The sequence below is a fragment of the Scomber scombrus genome, chromosome 13 (assembly GCF_963691925.1).
Source record: "Scomber scombrus chromosome 13, fScoSco1.1, whole genome shotgun sequence".
In the NCBI taxonomy this organism is placed as follows: domain Eukaryota; kingdom Metazoa; phylum Chordata; class Actinopteri; order Scombriformes; family Scombridae; genus Scomber; species Scomber scombrus.
Genome location: NC_084982.1, coordinates 19,363,798 through 19,385,002, shown reverse-complemented (window position 1 = coordinate 19,385,002; position 21,205 = coordinate 19,363,798). Strand labels below are relative to the sequence as shown.

The 21,205-nt window shown below is 38.6% G+C and overlaps 1 protein-coding gene across 1 annotated transcript in view; it reads right to left on the bottom strand.

Moving 5' to 3' along the window:
- Positions 1–21,205, bottom strand: part of LOC133992869 (ephrin type-A receptor 6-like) — a 160,260-nt gene that overhangs the window by 116,200 nt on the left and 22,855 nt on the right. Inside the window, exon 2 of the mRNA XM_062431647.1 lies at positions 13,614–14,277. Within this exon, the coding sequence (XP_062287631.1) occupies positions 13,614–14,259 (646 nt within the window). The 5' untranslated portion in view covers positions 14,260–14,277. The remainder of the gene's footprint in view (positions 1–13,613; positions 14,278–21,205) is intronic.

The following is a 21,205-nucleotide window of genomic DNA, read 5'->3' as shown; positions in this document are numbered from 1 at the left end:
TGAATGTGTCCTCAAAGTGGACTCCACGAAGTATAGACAGCACTACTATGCATCCACAGTTGTCCGTGTACGCGTGCACATTTATTCAGGGGGGTCTCTGGGGGTCTCTGTTTATATAAACCTACTTAACACTACAAAATGTTGGGGGAAAAATAGTTATGTATAATGTGGTACAAAATAAGTGACATATCTAAACATGTCTTTTAACTTTTACCTTCTGTAAACCATTTTTTGGAATATATCTTATGGGGAAAAAAATCACAAATGGTTGAAAGTGGACTGGACAGTAGTAGTACAAGAATAGACAATTATAGACAAGCATATGAGATTCACACTTAAAACATGATTTCTAATCCACCTGGAATTACTGGAAGTGTAATTCTTAAAATGTTGAACCGAAATACAAGCCGCTAGAGAAGTGAATCACCATCGTTCCCAGCTCTTCAGCTTTAAACTTCCTCCCCTCTAGTTAATCTCAGCATGAAGAAAACCCAATTACAGCTACTCTATTTTATCCATGCCCAAAATACTCTCTCCTCTGGCTTAAGCCCACGTTTTAGCCTGATCAATGAAGTTGTCAGCATTAATTCAAACAGATTCAATCCGGTAAATTCTGGGGTTTCATTGTATGTCTGTACTTGTGGGGGGTCAGCCAAAGTTCAGACCTCAATCCACCCTGAGGGGAACAGTTTCACGACACGGTCTTCTCTAGAACTGACCCAGTTCTGCTATCGCTGCTCGCCGCATTCAATGGCTGGATTAAGTCTATCCATGGGACACTTGTGTATATGTGTGCATGTGACAGAGAGAGAGAGAGAAAGTGTGTGTGTGTGTGTGTGTGTGTGTGTGTGTGTGTGTGTGTGTGTGTGTGTGTGTGTGTGTGTGCGCGTTCGCGCGTGTGTGTGTGTGTTCCATCAGTGTGACTAACAAGCTTGGCTGTTGCAGTCCAGCAGATTGAGCGACACCTACTGCTAGTTAAAGCCTTTCGTACCCTGCGGTCATCAGCTCACTTTTTACACTGGTGCTGCTCATATATGAGAAGATAGAGGCATAGGGTGAGGAAGAGTATCAAAGTCAAGTAAAGTCAGTTTTAGCTCAAAATCACAAATCACTAACTTGTGTCAAGGGGCTTGTACAAAATACAAAATAACATATTGTACAAAATACAATAAAACAACACTTCTTGACAATCAAATAGATAAAAGTACATCAGTGCACTAACATTTTTGTAACATCTTTGTGACTTCAAACAACAGAAAAGTACAGCATCCAAAATATGCTCACAATAGCAGCACTGCCTTACTTGTCATTCTTCACTTCAGCTGGGCATATCTGGGCGCACTTCCATAATGCCATTACAGCAAATTCTGTGAGACACAATTGCATGTAAGCAGCAAAACTCACCCCAACAATTTCCTTGACATGACAGGAAATAGAATGTTTGATTATCCAAAGGAAATGGAGTTTCGACTTTTGCTTAAATTAAAAATGTCCTGCAGTTTTGATAGAACTCAGATTGCCTGCTTGACTCTAAATGATCTCACTTTCTGAACTTGGAACCTGTGTATAATACTTTAGTCTGGTTTGTAGAAACATGTTAATTTCAATTTCTGTCACTTTAAATTACACACATGGTTTTGTGATTGTTCAGAGACATGTTTTTGTGCCTACATCAAGCCAAAAAACCCAACTGCTATTATTACTTGAATTTTTGATAATAGGTGGTCTGAGCAGGTGGAAACACAAATACAGATACATGCCAATTGGAGTACCAAAATAGAACTGTACAGTCTGCTCTACAAAAACAGAACCTCCTCTGTGCCACACCACCCATCTTGGCTTGAGTAGGTTTGCTTGGAGCCAGGAAAATGTGCAAATGCAAAGAAATTACCAGGCGCCCAACAAAAGTGGTATTGTTGCACCATCACCAGTTATGTTCCAGCATATAAATAAAGACTTTTGTGTTTAGGGAGAAAATATAAATACAAATAGACTGGCGGATTCATTACTGCCTACGTTTTCTCAAACAGCAACACTGATGTCTAAGATGCTGCATATGAAGTGTATACATAATTTAAAAAAAAAAAACACAAAACAGTATGATTTTAATAATGATCAGCAAAATGTTCTAAAAAGATAACATGGTAAAAGTCACCTATATCTCTGCACTAATATGATAAAATGAGTTGCCTTTGAGTGATGATGGGATAAATGCATGGATAGCTTGGAACTGTGATTGGCTGAATGAAATGATTTCTGTAAACAGGGGTGGAGTTAGCTTGTCTATTTGATGAGTAATGCATATAATTCATCAGTATGTATGACAGAAATCTGGATAGTTACAGTGACATCTTAATTAGAACAACTTTTGAAACTCCATCTCCATCTCTCTCACTAATGAGGGCTGCTTATAAATCATTCATTCTCACATGGCAGATGAAACGTGTATATATATATATATATATATATATATATATATATATATATATATATATATATATATATATATATATATGTTTAAAATATTGCACACAAGAGTATTGAGCCTTTTATTTAATGTCTGCGGGGTAAACAAACTGCCACTGAAAAACACAGTCATCAGTGATGCTGGACCCCCCATGACCCCTGTTTTCTTTTTCTTTTTTGGGTAGAGGCTGTCTACAGCTCCTAAAGTGTGCTTTCATTTATGACAAGTCTTCTCTTCAATCCAGGCCTGTGATGTGTTATCTGGGCCATGTCGTGCTATCCATACCCTTTAATGACTAATTCAGTCTCTTGGCTTACATACTAAAATAGAACACACACACAACAGGGAAAAGGGAAATCAATTGAAATGTTGCAATGTCTGACAGGACTGTGCTCGAGGAGACCAAAAAAAAAAAAAGAGAAAACATCAGACGGTGTCGCATGCTTTTGTCTTCTGAGTGAGAGAGTATGTGGTGTCGAGACAGGCAGAAGCTGTATGTATGTATGCAGGGTGCTGGTACGTTGGGGAATGTATTTTTTCCCACTGTCTTTGATCACTTCCCGGCTTTGAAGTAACTCTCAGCGAAGGGGGGAAAAAAGCCAAGCAGAAGTCACCGCAAGTTCACATCGCAACTAGGACTCTCAAAAACTGCGATCTACATAATTTACTCTTTAAACAGTTAAAATGCAAAGAGATGAAGAGATCTCTAGGTGCCCAACAAACCCGCCCCCTCTTCTTGACAAGCCCAATTAAACACTCTCCCTCTCCTCATTTGTTCTCAATTACAGTTTTAAGAGCGACAACATGAAAGCATCTAATGCTCATCAAGTGACGGATTTAAAGAGAGACAGTGAAAGGTGTAAAGCACCAAGAACTGGAGAAATGTAATTAACATACAATGAAAGTGTCATGCAGTACTCACATAAAAGGACACATTCATGTTCATGTACATGCACTCCGACTCAACCTCAACATGCTTCGCTTCTCCTTAGCTCTATAAATACATTGCATGTCAGACTTTTAGCAAGCCTTCACTTTGCAAGATAGTTTATATTTATCTGCATTGTATTATCTGTATTGTTTGATTTTGTATGTTCTGCCTTTTAGACAGTTTTTGGTGGATTTCTGCTCATTAATTACCTTTTACACAAGCACACATATTTTTTCCAACATTTGTCAGGACCAAATATTTATTTTAGTACACAGAAATTGGCAGAAATTAATCCAAACTTTGATGATAACATGAAATTTTGGCCCAATTACTCCCCAAAACACACAACTCTAACAGAGTAACAATAATTATACCCTTAAACACTGATGTCAAACTGCCTTCATTTTAACCCAACCTCAGTTCTTACCCAACTGTAATTATCTCTAACCATAATCTCCAACAATCCTTTTTTCAATGTGAAAAGCTGCCAACATATCCACAAAATGGGCTGTCAATAGCAGGTCCCCACAAGGATAGATACACTTGATTTCACAGACACACAGCCTCTCCATCGATAGGATCTGGAGTGAAGGTCATTACATCACACTGAACAAAGTATGGAGTACAGTACTTTCAGCCAGATTGACTGGCACAATGCTTACATGAAAAGGTTATTCAGAGCATGTTAGGTGAAAAAGCAGTATCTTTTCCACTGCACAGATAAATTAAAGATTTGTGTTTGATCTGTGTTCTCTGACACATTAGCTAATTAGCATTGGCCTTTAAAAGCAAAATTCACAGAATGAATATGGGATAGCGGCTACAGGAGGAAGGAAAGTCAAAGTACTTGTGTTATACTGTAGGCATTTGTTTCTATTTTGTACATGCCCTGGTATCAAAGAAACTTCACTATTGGTTAAGAGCCTTGTCAGCAATGCAGAGCTCCCCCAGTTTTCTGCTTGACCACCTGGGCGGTGGCAGCAATTAACTCAGTCTTCCTTACACACCAGCTGAGTGCTGGGGAATGAGGCGAGAGCAGTTAGTGGAGAAATCAAGATGTGACGTGAGTGCAACACGATGACCATTGAATTTATGAAGGAGACCCCACCACCCTATTTTTCACCGCTACCCACACTTCAACCTCCCTGGCCTGCTCCAGATGGTGCCCATTTTTCACTATGCCAAGCCAACCGAGGCCATTGATCCCCACTGCACAGTCAACACCTATCAGTGCGACAAAAGAGTTGCCACATGTCAAGGATACGATCAAGGTCGGCTAGAATACCACGTAATCTTACGAAAGAAATTATTGATCAAGATACTTAGTTAAACTGAACAAATTATGCAATATATTAAATACTTAATTGATTAAAATGATAACTCATTCTCATTCTTAATTCACAAACGTATTCTCAAGTTTCCCATGCCATTGAGTGGTCACAATGGACAACTCTGCCTTGGCAAGTTAACGAACCACGTACAATAATTTAATTAATCTGGGTTTCAAGTTGACCCACGTTGGTCTGAGTGATTTTTCAGTCTAGCAAAGATAAGGAACATTGGGAAACACTAACTACTTGTGCTTTTGGGTATTAGAATTGGTCAATTTCCAACACTCATAATTAACTGTGCATATTGCATTCATTATCACCCTTAAGACAGATGTGCGTGACATGACAGAAACCACATGCTAATAGAATTCAATTGGTGCAGTTTAATTTCATTGGAACTGAAGCTACATAGTTTAAAATACTTTGTCAAGAATAGTATTTTAAACATCAACTACCTCCAGTGTCACGTATCTTCTACTATATACTCCTCACGTGACATAAATGTTTTGATTTGTAATAATATCTAATAAATGTTTTTGATTTTCATTGATTATTTACTGTAGATTGTTGACAGCATGTTGTGACACAGAACAGAGTGGTGGGCTGCAATTTGCACTGGGAATTATTCAAGCCACATCAAGCCTTTGGCAGGGGATCTCCACGCCTTTCAGTGGTATAGTGAGTTTAATGACAACTCAGGGGAAATATGCATTAGCATACCGTCAGCGTTCAAAGAGCTTTCAATTATGTTCATTGTGATAGCTGCATAACCAAATGCTAATACAAGACTGTGGAGACAACAAACAAAAAGCCTTGCATTCAAGTTTGGCTGTACTGTATGATATGCATTCACAAAACCATAAAGTATATCAGTTTTATTGAGTATAAAGCCTCAGCTAACTGATGGGTATTTAAGAAATATTCTCATGTTTGATAACACAATCCTGTTTACAAATGTCTGGAAAGCAATTGATGGGTAGGCAAAGAGAACAAAAGAGGGAAAAGCTGGATAAAGAGATCGTTATAAACCTGCTTTTGATAACCTTAGCCTTGTCCTTAGGAAACTCATCAAAACTGTGGTGTGTGTGTTGATGCAGAAAGAAGTGGGACTCTCTCTCTCTCTACAGACAATCCCAATTAAGCCTGAAGGGCCATGCTTGTTAAACTAAAACCATCCTTTTCTGAAATGTCACAGTGTCTCCCTGCAGTGTGGCCCGTCTGTAAACAGCTCCGTTGCTGATGCCAGTCCAAACCCCCTGGTGTGTCTCTTTGTGTGTGTTTGTTAGAGTGTGTGTTCTGAGAGCAAAATGTTGTCTCTTGCATTAACACTCACTTCTGAATGCTTGGGTGCATTTTGGGCCTCTGTTTGTATGCTGAGTTTGTTGCCGACCATGATGCCAGATGGTTTGGCGTGCTGTACAGTTTAAGCTGTTGCATCTTTGCCTGTGTGATTCATTATGGGAGTTTTTGCCTGTACATCCTCCTCTCTCGTGTGTGTCTGTGACATCTCATTTGGTGGACTGACAGGTTGAAGGATATGTGCTGTAATTGTTATCTGACTGTCTTCATGCAGTAATTGAAAATGTCTTATAAGTGAAACTTTATTTGGGATGTTTATACCAGCATGCCAATTAACATTGGTCTTGTTACATGCCAAATTACCTGTGTCTACCTTACGTTGGACACCTAATTTATAGCCATGCAGGACTATAGAGAATGTTGATTAAAAAAAACATGTTGAAGAATTCAATCAGCATATCAGATGGACATTATCTCAAGAACATTTTGGCACACACACACACTAGATGTATCATAGTCTTTAATCTTTTCTGTCCATTTGATCATGCCTTTACACATGTTATTCTATTATAAGTTTTGAAGCTTACAATATTCACGATTGAAAGTATTTTAATTCTGTTATCTTTACATCAAAAGTTCATTATGTCACTATCTTGAGATCAGCACAATTTATCATCTCAACATTTAGAAATAAGTTGTGATCATAAGAAAACAAAACAAAAAAAACATAACAAATACTGTAGTGTCCAAATGGAAATATTCTGGTGTATGCACATATAAATAAACACACCAACAAACTATGAATTCATTATTCATAGCACTGCAGAGAGGTTTTACACAGTGCCTGACAAACACACAAAACCTGCTGTAAAACACTGAGTGGTAACAGCATCAGCTAGAATGTCTTACACCGAGAGAGATGGAAGGTTGAGAAAAAGATGGAGAGGGAGAGGTAGGGAGAGGAGAGAGAGAGAGAGAGAGAGAGAGAGAGAGAGAGAGAGAGAGAGAAAGAGAGAGAGAGAGAGAGAGAGAGAGAGAGTGCAATGAGTGAGAGTATGTCAATCATTTAGGTAGAGCAAGACACCCTCTTGCATTAACACCAGGGATTGCACATATTGATGTTTGGTATGTGTGTCTGAGTGTGTGATTGTGTGTGTGTGTGTGTGTGTGTGTGTGTGTGTGTGTGTGTGTGTGTCTACATGAGTGTGTGTCTTTGTGACTGTGTGCAGGCCTATATTTAGACAGACATATTAGCCAGTTGCCTAGAGCGCTGCAAGCCAGGTGGGGGCAAATATTATACAATATGAAGAGGATATTTTACTCATCACCACACGATGTCCTCTTTTATCTATGTTAAAAATATACCTAATTTACAAAATGTGCTATAATGCAGAGTACATAAAACCAAATATTGATTTTACAGTCCAAAGAACAATGCTCCACCTGTAATAAAAGGTATAGAGACAAAAGCTACTAATGGAGATAAATTGTGTAAGAAAGCACCTCTTTCTCTGCCGCCCTCAGCTCTTTCTGTCTCTGCCTCTGTTGCCTCTCTTTAAAGGAATGTGTAACATCCAGTACGATGTCTTTATAAAGCTACATTAACCACAGTCAAAGTTAACACATTACAGCATTGAGCAATAAGGAGCCCAACGATGCAACATGATGAAATCGGTGATAAAAAGGCTGCATAGTGGTCATGAATACTTCTACAGAAATTACATCACAAGTGTAGAAAATTCTTCCAAATCTTAACACTTATTACATGGGCCTAAGTCTTATTTATAACACATGATATAGCCTCAAGATAATACATTAGTTAGTTACCTTTGCCTCTGTCTTAACATAGTTGGCAGTTTTTATCTAAATAATTAGCAGCAGCAACAAATTATATTTTTATTATTTAGCTTATGAAAGCATTTCACCACAAGAAGACAGTAGCCACTACTAGCCTTTATACTCCCTATGGTGGTCTGGGATAAGTCACAAGGCATAGAAAGATAGATAGGTTAGAAATGGCCCTATAGTGTGTATGTTTGTGTGTGTCAGTCCATCTTAGCCATAACAATAAATTGCTCCTATTAAATTATGGTTCCTTAGCACCATTATCCAGTGACCAAGGTGACAATCAAGATGTCAAGTATACAGTGTGAGCTAGTTTATATGTTTGTGTGTGAGAGAGAGACACATCTAGAGAGAGACAGAAGGAGAGAAAAAGAGAGGGAGATTATAAAGAAAGCAGCATTTTGTATGGTCCAGAGAGGTAAAGAAAAAACCCAAAATATGTATTTGTGCAGATAAAACCAATCCATTAAGAGTTAATGCAATGCTGCCACCTGTAGATTAGTGGAATAGTGTGAAACTACTGTCAGGACTGTGTTTCACGTCATCCATATGCTCAGGTGTGTGCGTCCTCCTGAACATGCACAAGGGCAAACATAAAACACTGCTAAAAATCCAATGCTCTTTAGCGTTATTAGTGGTCAAAAACTGGGTACCTTTCACCTCCAGGCATATGGTTTTAAATCAACTGCTGTCTTGAGATCACAACCTGAGGTTTAATATTTTAGTCCCATAATCATGTTGGTGCTTGTAGATTAAAGTCCTAATAGAATCTGAAATCCCCCTATTTTTACAGACTCCTTTCAGATAGGAAATGAAATTGTGAGAGAGACTGCAAAAATCTCTGAGGTAAACTGAGAAAAAATTGTCCTCAAATGAAGAGGTGGCCAGCCCAAGTCTATATGTGTGAAGGAGCACACCTATAGAAATGTGGGTTATAATTGTTATTGTTATCTGAAGGTTTTGATTAACTTCAGTCTTTCTGCAACGTATTGACACTCCAAATTTAATTCAGGAGATGGATTGGGGATTAGCATAGTACTGTGACCAAAATCTTAGCCATTTATTCAGACTTCAGACGTGAATACGATTCCGAAGATCTGCCCAATGACACATTTCTCAGCTGCTTTTTTGGTTTTTTTGTCTTTTTTCTTTTCACTGATGAATAAATGATGCTCATCTTTTTCTCTAGATGAGGGTTTGCAAGTCTGACTTCAAGTGTTTGTCACAAATCTGTAGCTGGTCTAGTGTCAGGGGCTGTTTAAGGGAAATCATTTAAATACTAAACTGATCTGTGGCACTATTTTTTGAGATGGAGAACTTTGGCTCAAACCTCTGCTCATTCCACAAAAATCTATTTAACTCAAAGAAAAATTAAAAAATCTTTCAGTAGGACAAATAATTTAATATTTAGTTTAGCAGTTTTAGTTAGGATATAATTTTTAAATTCTATCTAACTTATGTACAGTGACTGCATGAGCTGCATCAAATGACAAATGTATATCATAGCATGAGCAACCAGGGATGTAGAGCAAAAAGGTCAATGTTGTGCTTTTAAAACGCATATCAACTGTACTATTTTACTGAATCACAGATCATTTAAACTTGTAATTTCTATCCAGCCTAGTCAAGCAGCCACAGCATTTAAAGGACCAGTTGGTTGTAAACTGGGGATTGAAGTATTAGCTTAGCCAGCCACCTCAGTCTTTCTCCCTCAGTGCCCAAGGCACTCTAGTGGTACCTTGTGCGGAGTCTTTTAATAACGAATCTTGTTTGAATGCTGGAACAATGAACACGGGCTGCATTTCAGGGCTGACATTGCAGTAAAATGCCATCACATTGCCCAAAGGGCCAAACTTAACCCAAGTGTGAAATCTGCCTCTCAGAGAGCGAAGGGTGACGGATAGAGGGGAAGAAAGAGGGTATGCAAATTGAGGTAGTCTCTACTGTATATTGGGACAATAGGAATGCATGCTGATGATGTTGTGGTTGGTTATTGTTGTAAGTGACAAAGAGTAGAAATTAATGCCACTTTTTTTTACCACTTTAAACTATGATGGATGAGGCAATAAGCTTAAAAAAAAAAAAAAAAGGCGAAATATGTACATGTGTGCTTTAGTTTAGGGAACACAGGATAACCAAAAGCAAACACATCCAAGTATATTTAAGGTATATACAGATCCACTATTTGCTATTCAAATGTTTGGTATAGTGTAAGGACATTTCTTCTCAAATGAACTCTGGTTTTGTTGTATTATGTTTATGTACACGTATTTATCGAGTCTAGTAGGGCATGCAACAGGGCTGGGTGACGCAGAACGGGTTGCAGGATTGTACTCATCATATCATCTCTAAGAAAATGCCTGAAAACACATCAGACTTTGCCATCTGTTCTTCCCCCGAGTCCTCAAGTTGTGAGTGAGTTTTTCTACCATCGTTAAGTTTTTACTGTCACGCAACAATTATCACATATATAAGATACAAATAATACGGTGGCAGACATGAATAAAGTAACCATTTTGGTACAGTCTGGCTCTAATCGCAGCTGCAGTTTCACCCCTGGCCTGTTGATTGTGATGCAGCTGCGTGTGCAGCTGGGAAACCTTGCCGACCTGTGTCACAAGATGAATCGTAATCAACTGTACAAGGACATCTGGTTCTAGGTGGCGAGAGAATAGCAGCATAGATTCTTGAAATCATTTTGCAAAAGAGCACTAAGTAAGGCTATAGTCTGTGGTGATGTCGGGTAGCAATACAAAATAAAATTAGATCTACCTGATTTTTTTGACAAAATTGCATTATGTCATATAATTTCTGCCAATATCTCCATATACTGTGCTTTTTGTACAATTTGATGAAGGTAGGATAGATTGTCTTTATCGAAACCAGAAAAATGTCACAAATTTGTCAGCTGGAAACAAATGAAAGATTGGGTTTGTGTATAGCAGGTAGGTGGATTAAGTTGCTTTAAGTGCCAGTGTCTTTCTTTATGTTAAAACACATACAGTACAAAACACAGGTGATAACTCAGTTATTCAAGTAACATCATCTTTAAAAAAAAAGGATAATTGTACATGTCAGGATGACACATTGATCAGACACCAGCATTTAGTCAATGAATGGAAGTGTGTATTTAAATTCTACATCTGTATGTGCGTTGGACACTGTAGGTTTTCTTATATATCTGCTATAGATCATAAACATATGTACTTGTTGACCTGACATCAGGACTTTATGAGGTTTGAAAGGAAGTTATGTTGGACATTCATGAAGCTGTGGTTTTTGTACTATAACATTCCCAGTGAGTGGTGCTGCCAGTGATAACCCAAAGCTCATATCAGAGAGTTGGGGATCAAACTGCTACCAAGCCAGCCAAGGTAATCTGTCACACCAAGGCAGCCTCTGGGACTGTGGGTGGTAGACCACTGATAGCCACAACATACACCTATACGGATGCCTGATCACATATCAGATACCCCCTTTCTCTGTATATATAAATCACACCCACTCACCCACATACACAAGTATACACACAACACAGTCACATGCACACATCATTCAATCGCCAAATCATCTGAAAGAGTTTAGGATCTTCAACTTTGACACAGGACACAGCTCTATTATTCTCTTGCCCTGTCACAGTTCACTAATGCACTACTCACTGTAGATTACCCATATACAATCATCATGCTTGGCTCTAACGTCATGAGTAAAATACAGACTTAAATTCGCCAGCATTAAGACATACAGACAGATTACAGGCAAGAGGAAATCCACCAGTTACCATTACTGCATTAGCTCGTCACTTGTAAACTGTGTATAACTCTTTGATTTATGTAAAAGGATCTCACTATTTGGAAGTTTTTTTGTGCCAGGCAATCCAGTAAAAGCAGTTATATGATGACCACATAGCCATCATATGACATCGAAATACAGGTTATAATCAACCCAATATGAATTGGACCACGTCCAGTTTTTACAGATGGCTCTTTATTTTGCTGTGAGCTGTTCTTTTATCATCAACTCTTGTAAGTCACAAGTTTCTGCCCCATGTAATCAGTTTTACTTTCATATACCTCCATTGATTCCTCATGTTTCAATTGCATTTCGGTTGCAGACTGAGTGATCTGCCTACACAGGGGCTGTGTGAGCTGCCACCCCGCTGATCTCTGGCTAGCTTGGTATGTTTCCACACCAAAATTCCACTTTTACAGTATAATGCATGTCTGATTTATTGATAGTTTATGTCATACTTTTATTCTGATTACAATACACAATTCATGAGATTTGTAGAATTAAATCATAAGCTAGCAAGTTATCCTGCTGGGTAGAATTAGCTATTGTAGACAACACTTTCACATCCAGACTCTGGAGGTAGAGCAGAAGCAGTAGACTAATTTTTTATTCTTTTTTGGTGGCGGCACTTGAGTGCAACACATAAATCAGGCACCAGATTCATCTTTAATGTCTATTGAGCCATTTGGCAGAAATTTTAACCCTACAACAACTATTCAAGCATTTACCTTTCTTATCAATCTTGATTGCATTTTTCAGGTTTTGTGTCATCTTAGGCAACCTCGTCACTAATATTGCAGGTATTATAACCAGTCACTACTGAGCACATTTTAGCCCTGCAAAAACAATCTCTTTGGAACCCCTTCAGTAACTATTGTCTAACAAAGGAAAAGGGAACTATCGTTAATGTGATAGCATAAAATATGTTTGATAGTCCTTGCAGAAGATATTCTAAATTACAAATATTTCATATGCATTTGAACACACACCCTTAAATACAGTCTGAGAACAGCATCACAATGCTCTCTACCATCACACTAACAATCCTAAAGAGTCTGATGTGCTCATGTTACTGTAGATCTCATCTTAATTTCCAGAGGGTAAACAGCTAGCGATAACAGAGGGAGCAAGGAAATTAAGTAGAGTGATGAGGAGCAGAAGGGATGAAAAAGGGAGGTGAAATAGAAAAAAATATCTCGCTGAGGAAGAGCCGGTGTGGTCTACAGAGTATAGGGGCTTGTAAAAAGATGACACTGACACAAAGATTAGCTTTTGTAGTTGTAGAAAGTGTTTTTACATTAAAATGCATGAAGTAGATGGAAATAAAGCCCTGCAGATATCATATCAGACATTTCATCTATGCACACTGCTTATCTGTCTGACTGGCTGGTGTCTCAATACTTACGGTAAGTAAACCAAAAAAGAAACTGACTTCCTGCCCAAGTTACATTTTCTGATATACTTATAAGACAGCATTATATACAGATGGGACAATATTGTGAATAAGATAAGAAAAAAGGAAGGCATACAAGTGAAGGAAGCATTTGAGTAAAAGTAAGAACAGTGCTGCATTTTCATCTAATGTACTGGACGGTACAGTATGTGCCTCCTACTTGAAAGTGCAATACACCTTTTTCGGAGCAAATAGTGTCAGAAAATGCTGTTACCCTCAATTTAAGATAGCAAACACAAAAATAAAATAATATTTAACCTTGATTAGGAAGGTTTGGCTCATATGTGTCAAGTGGGAAAAAGATGATCAGGAGCTATGTTGAAAAATAATCCAATAATATCCAGACCTGGGGACTGGCTATACGATTGACCCCAAAACCAACCAACAATGGCCTCCAATAATCAAACTGTCCCCCTGGAATGTCCTTATTCTTGATGAATGCTACATTAATAAGAACAAAAAGCAAAGGAATGATACAAAGATTGGGAAACTTACCACTACACGAGCCATCAATCTCCTCATACCCAACACTGCAGACGCATCTTCCCAGTGGGACCAACCAGTCACCATCAGCTCCACAGAACAGTTTGGGCGTGTCCCGTTCTTCAGCATGCTCAATACATGCCCCCCTCACCTCCACAAGTGAGGATGAGTCCACACGAGGCACTGTGTCTGGAAACGAGGCCAAGTTTCTCAGTGTGAATGGACATTTCTTATAGTAAATCCTAACTGAAACCAAGGCAATGCAGGCACCAATGTCCTGGAATGCCAGATAGAAGCCCTTCCTGGTCATGGGTCCCACCTCACGCACCTCTGTGTTGAGCTTGAGAATGCGATCTCCAAGATCCATCTGAGTGAAGCTCTCATCAGCAGCGATGGTGTCAATCTTGGTGTACTGTGTGGGCTTGAATTTGACACCATGAGCCTCATCAATCTCATGGTAGAAGAGGTTAAAGGTCTCTTTGCAGGTGCCAGACACCCAAGGGATGGAGTTGCAGTCACGCAGGGTGAAGCGAAGCTCCACGTAGATCTTTTGGGCCGCCTGTCGAGAGATCCAGTTGGACCGAAGCCAATTGTTCTGGTTTGGCTCCATCACATTGCAAACCTGGAAAGTATGGATGGGGCGGTTGTGCTCGTCCATCTCTGTGATGGCATCCCACTAAACAGGAAATATGAAGGGGTTGGGAGAAAAGAGAAAATAAGGGGGTAAATAAAGGAAAAGAAAAGGAATAATAATTAAGAATAAGACCAACAGTCTAAAGTCCTGCTAATGGCCCAGTAAGCAACAATGTTCAATATTATAGTGCTGGACAGAGCACCTTTGCAATTCAAAGGGTTCATATTCTTTAGAGTAATAATTAAATCAGCAAATTTCAAGGCAATCTTCCTAATAAACTTTATTGGACCAGCTATCTACCACTGAAACAGGATTCATCTTCTGGGGACTACTGTATAAATATTCACAACAAATTCTTTATAAATATAGATATTATTTTTTGAAATACCATAGCATGGATCAGTCAACCTGAAAATTCCAGACAGCCATGAATATTTACATCATGAGAATCAGACAGTCTTGTTCAGAGAGTGACAGTTTTTCAGCTACTGCAACTTTTTCTGGGCCAAACAGACTAATTATCCTCAGCTTCACCACTGGCAGGAAGAGAAAATCCACCTAGAGCAATCTTTTTATGTTTTTGCTCCTTCAGGTCTTTCTTGGTACTGTAGATTTTCTTTATGAATGATGTCTGATGTGAGCTGCCTCGTCATCAGCTCTACAATTCCCAGATCACATGGTCAGGGAGTATGGCAGCTTTGCAGGGTCATGAGGTTACCTGTCCTCGTGTTGAGTTAATGGGGTTTTTTAGCCTGGTCCTGCACTGCTCTCTGGTTTTATTAGCGTGGGGACTGGCTACATGAGCGACCCTTAAACCAACCAACATCGACCTCCAAGAACCAAATTGCCTGCCTGGGAGAAAGGGCTCTCAAATCACTTTGCTTACAATGCAGCATTGTACCCTCCAAAGGCTGCAGAGTTTGCTTTTGTGTGTGTGTGCTTTATCTTCAGACTGATATGAAGACCATTTTGCTTATACTGTAGAGTATATAACTGTTATTATGATCACACACACACACACACACATTTTGCTACTGTTTATGTAATTTTCTTTGAGAAACACTGAATAATTATTTTGGGGGGATTTTGTTTTAACTTGAAAAATGTCAAATTTAATTATGTGAAATATGGATACAATCTTAAGACAACACTAGCATTAATCTATGACTCATTTTGGGCATCAAAAACCCAATCCAGCCCCTAAACATTGTAATGAGCACTGTTTTCACAGAGACAAGCAAAAGATGCTCTGGAAGGTTAGGTGATCATTCTGTATTTACAAAAAATATAACTACAGTTCATCACATACATATGCATTTCATGTTCCCATTCTCAGGTTTGGGAGGTGAGTATCCCTATTTAATTAATAGCTGGAAACCTTCTTTGTAGGAAAACACGGTCCAGAGAGTTGTGATAGAGCTGCTGGTTAATTTGCCAATACTATTTGCCTGATAATCTCACACCGCATTTAATAAGCTGTTCTGTACCTGGCTAAATATTACCTGTTGATGAGAGTAGTAATCAGAGCGTAATGTTTGCTTTCACATACTCATTATCCTTTTTAATAACATGTTCTAATTCAATCATCCAAAGACGACAGCCTTTAATCTGCTCTTCCCTCAAGGTGTAATTGTAGCACTACAGTCAAACAAATTGATTTTGATTAGATGTGATGTTGCCCGTGCAGTACATTTTGATAACATATGGTCATAATTTTCTTCTTCCACCAAAAATTAACACACATTGAATTGGAGAAGAATTCTGCTTTTTGCAGTTGATTCATATTCCATATCAATTTCTAAGGTAGAAAAATACAATTTTCTGTGTAAATGTAGGTATGAACAGTAGAGTTTATAGCTTTGTTTTAAACAACTGGCCAATTAATTGTGTGTGTTCAGATTTGTTTTGACAGGCACCCCACAGTGATGATGTCAAGGATATCTCACCAAGATGCTCTGGTGGAAATGCTTACTTTTTTACAAACCCATACGTGTTGTTATGGAGTATTTGTTTGTCAATAGTTAACTTCATCAGTGGAGAAAGTGCCCAGGAGCCCAGGATGTCTTGAGCTGAAAATGTTTATTGAAGCTTGGCCAAGGAGAATCAAAGCATTATCAATACACCCCTCTGATGCATGATACCACCACGATTCTGGGGACACTGTCCTCCATGGATTGTCTTTAAGCCTTCACAGATAGTGCCACAAATATTCTATGCCAATAAATGGTAATAGTTATTCTTCAAATAAGGAAGTAGTTACCTATCAGTGGGTTTTGGGAGTCAGGCAGTCATATCATCTGACCTCGGGTGCCTCAGCAATGCTGTGCCACTGTTATCAAAGTGACTCCTGCATTCCCTTAAACACCAAAGACAGTTGCCTTCACTGTCTCATGGAGAGAGACAGTATGTCTGTCTGCCAAGATGATAGTGCAGCCTTTAGTGTGAACTCAAGGCCCATGCTTGACCCTAAATGTGGAAAATTCCCTAACACGTTCAGACAATGTCTGTGATTCCAGAGTCCTTACTCACATTCTTGCCTGCATACTTTGTGTATACATGAAAGATTAAAAATAGTGTCCATTAGGATTTGAGCTTAATCATCCCTTGTTGACAATGAAATATTTTAAACAAAAACCATGGCAACTCGTTAATCGTTAATTTATGAGGAAGTGCACAAGCAATGCTCACAATGAACGCAATATATGTGAGGTAGTTACGATGCGCATATGAACGTGTAGTTAAAAGCAAGTATGTGAGTGGCTTTAGGGGCTAAGGCACCAAACATGACTGCAACCTTCTGGGTTCACATCTGGCCAGAGACCTTCGTTGTTTGTCATTCCCCTCTCATCTCTATAGTGTTGTCTGTCTAACGGCATACAATTCAGTTTAAAATGGATTTCTTGCCACAACAAACACCACTTGGAGACAAGTGGTGAGAGGTAGATAATCTTACTGTTTCCATCTGCATGTCTTTTGTCCTCATTGCTTCATAAAAGTGTGGTTAAGTTTGTTCCTGTAGTGTTTAAAAAGATTTGGCACATGATTGATCACAATATCACAGTAATATAAAGAATTATTGGAACAGATCAACTAACACTTCACAATATCAACAGTATCACTTGTCTGACAAAATAACACCAGCCACACATCTTACACATTATAGTTTCACTTGCCATTTGGATATTTCTACATTAAAACATCATAACCCACTACCCATTTTGAAGGCTCATAATAGTGCATACATGAGAATACACATACTATATGTAACATCACTTATGACGGTGCCACATGTTTACATAATGGCCCAACATATGACAAGTTTATGAATAAATGTGGCATCCTATCATTCCTATGTAAGTGGCATTTTATTTGTTTTATATGTCTGATATAATTCAAGGTCACAAATACATTTATGGATAAAAATAAACTAAACTGAACCGACACACATCAGTCAATTAGCCCCCAAGTCAAACCCCTTTTTTTTGCAGTATTGTACACATAGCATCGCAGGACAAGATCATGATAGACTATAAACCTTCACCAAACTAAACTACTTCTGAGTCATATGCTGTCTTTCAGTGTGATGGTCTCTTCAGCTGACAGGGCTGTCATGAGGAAGAGACTCTCTGTGGAGCACTATATTATGACTAAACTATGACCAGTCTTTTTATTTGTTTGACTGTGAGGAAATCTGATATTTGCATATCACAGATGATGAACACGAGCATTAAAACATGAGACTTGACAAGCAGGCTGTCACAGGAAGTTAGTGTGGGGTGGTTGAAGAATTTTTATTCTTTGCATTTTATTATGCTATAGAGCTTCTTTACAAAAGTCTGAATAAATTACGTATTGCATAGTTATAGTTAGGTTCCAGTGAATAAATATCATCAGTAATAAAACTGTATTCATGAAAATAAAAAATAGATATATTATATATAGAATATTTACAGATTTACAGATTAAAAAAACTAGGATCCACAAACGTGACAATTTAAAATACTAATTTGAGTGGAAACGTTTTTTCTACAAGTTGAGTGACTGCATGAATGGCTTAAATTATCAATATTTCTGCAAATTGAGAATATTCGTCATTATTCAGTCTATGTCAACTGTTTTCAACTTTGCTGAAACTTTGTTTTCATACAAGGGTTGCTAAAGGACTGAGCGACTACTGTATGGTGCAGATGTATTTAACTCAAGAACTAAAGTCAGTCAACTTTCCACACAAGCACACACACACATGCACACACACAGAGCAAGGTCAGACGTAGCCCTTAGCCACTCTGCCCAGGATTTCTTTTATAGTGCGTCAAGGCCATTTCTGTTCCGAGGGAATTTAGGATATTACATCCCCTTGGTATAAAACTGAAGACATCCATCCCATTACAGTGCAGGCTTTCATTACAAAGTAATGTGTAAGAGATGTGAGAAAGAAAACAGGAATCAGACAAAGAAGATGAAAAACAATGTTTTATGATTAAGTGTGGAGGTCTGTGCTGGAGACAGTATGCTCGTCAGGAGATATAAGATAATTGCTAAAGTTAGGAGGCAATGAAATCGGCTCAAATCCCATTGTAGATAAACTGTGGCCACTGATGGGGAGATAGAGGCAGAGGTATCTGTGATTTGTCCAAAGAAGGAAAGCAATCCACTCTGATAGGAACATATTGCTGTTTGAATCTGCAACTAAACACAAGTAATATAGATGTCAAAGACTTTCTCATTTTGTCAAGCAGCTATATGGCAGCTGCACTTTAAAATGAGTCACTCTGCAGCTTTGCATTTACAAGAGCTGGATAACAGTCATACTGTTTTCCTAAATTGTCTTACCAGCGTTCAAAGGCATCTCCTCTTAAGTAACTTTAAAAAAAGAGGGCATTTAGGTGACAGCCTCACACCTTTATCTATTGTTGACAAGACCCAGCTGCTTACTGTGTGTGGTGCTGATTTGTAATACAAATGTGAACTAACTTCTTTTTCAAAGTGAAAAACTTTAAGTGAAGCCTCACTTGGCAACTCACTACCTTGCTATTCAACCTTAACATACATAATTGAAAAACGGTCAGAAAAAAGGGGTTGATTGACTGCAGCCTGAGACCAATGCCTTTATAGCCCATCTCTCTCTCACATGAAAGAGAGCCAGTCATTTTACTGGCCATTCGCCCAGAGGAGAGCTCCTTTTATTAAAACTGTGAAACCCGAAGCCCTATTGAGAGCTGCACTTTTAACTGTAGTGTCACAACCCGCTCCACTCATCTTCGATCGAAATTAAACATTTAGTGATCCTAAATGTTTCCACCAGTTGGTTGGGTCTGAGGTTGTTAAATAAAGGAATTAGGCACAATTTAAAAGTCAAATGTCCCTTTGTGTGAATGAGTGTGTCTTATAACCCACTATAAAGGAATTACTTAATACTTATATTACTGGCAGAAACTATTGGGCAGGTCAAGGATTGGTGCTTTAAAAAGGTTTACTATCGGGACGGCAGGAGATGTGTTACCTTGCGAGGCGGCTGAATTTGTGAGAACATGCAGGAATAGATTTTGTAAGGCTTCAAGTTATGCGCTTGTGGCCAAACCGCAGTGGTTTAGGTGTGACAACAGTGAGAAGCGACTATTTGTTCAAAAACAGCAAAGGCAGCTCCTAAAGAGGTTAGCATAACTGTTATCAAAACTGGAGAGTATATAACTAGCTAGCTACACTGATTTATCTGCTAGATCTCAAATTGCAGCTTGTTGTGTTGCCTCTTCGACGCTCTCCTATGTCATATGGTTCCTGACCTGATTGGTTGAAGTTAGGGACGATAGACGGTGATAGACAGATGGTTCATCCAATCACCTGCCAAGTATTTTTTTTTTTAAGTGCCTGCCGTTTTCCAAACAGTTATCAAGGATGACTTCTAAAATGGTTCTGTGTAACAAACCATCTGGTATGTCAGGTTAGGATATAGAAGGCGTGTTTACTATGTTCTATAGATTCTACGGAACACATTTTCACACTGTACTCTTTTACACAGGAGGACAGAAAGGCAGTAAGTGTTTTTGTAATTTGGGAGGGCCTGTGTCATGCAGATATCATGGCTACTGCACATACTGTTTGAGTGAACAAACTGAGTTGTGGGACTAAGTGGTCACTAGAGATTAAACTAGCAGCTGTTGTATTTATACCAAGAAATGATGTCTGTGAGTAATATTCTGTGTGTAATATTCTGTGTAATTGTAATATTATTGTGTAATTGATTCACCCCGGGGATGCATGTACGACATACACAGTTGTGTTTCACTTTATGATATACACAATTAATAATCTACAGTGAAGAGAAAAGTGTAAAGGAATATGTAAAAAAACTTTCTTACCTTGTAGAAACGATCAAATTTAAGGGTGCTCAATATTATTGAAATACTGTATAAGCTTCAGGTTTGTCTAAATAAATAACTAAATGTAAACACCTCATCATCCTGTGGCTAGAATTTAGGGGCTGCCAAACCCAATTTTAGAAAGATATTTCAAATGTCCTGTAGGAAACAAGTAGCACATTGCTGCGGTACACTGATAGTGGCAAAGCATAATACAGTGAAATCACAGGTAACCATTTGGACCACATGAGATTCTGAAAAAATATTTACATATACATCTCTTTTTTGTCCTCACCAAGGATTGTGAGATAGTACAAAGTGTCCTGTATCCTCTCCTGCTTAACTCAGAGCAAGACATGATTCTGCAGTACTTACACACACACACACACACACACACACACACACACACACACACACACACACACACACCTACACACACACAAGCTGTGTCGGAGGAGTTGGAAGCAGGTGTGTTTTTCTGTGGTCTCTTGAGACGTCTTCTCTCAATTAAAGTGAAGATAAAGACCAAGGATGAGAAAACAAGAAAGGAATAATAAAATACATGCACAGCTGGCTCTCTTTCTTTCAATCTTTCTTTCTACCCATAGAAA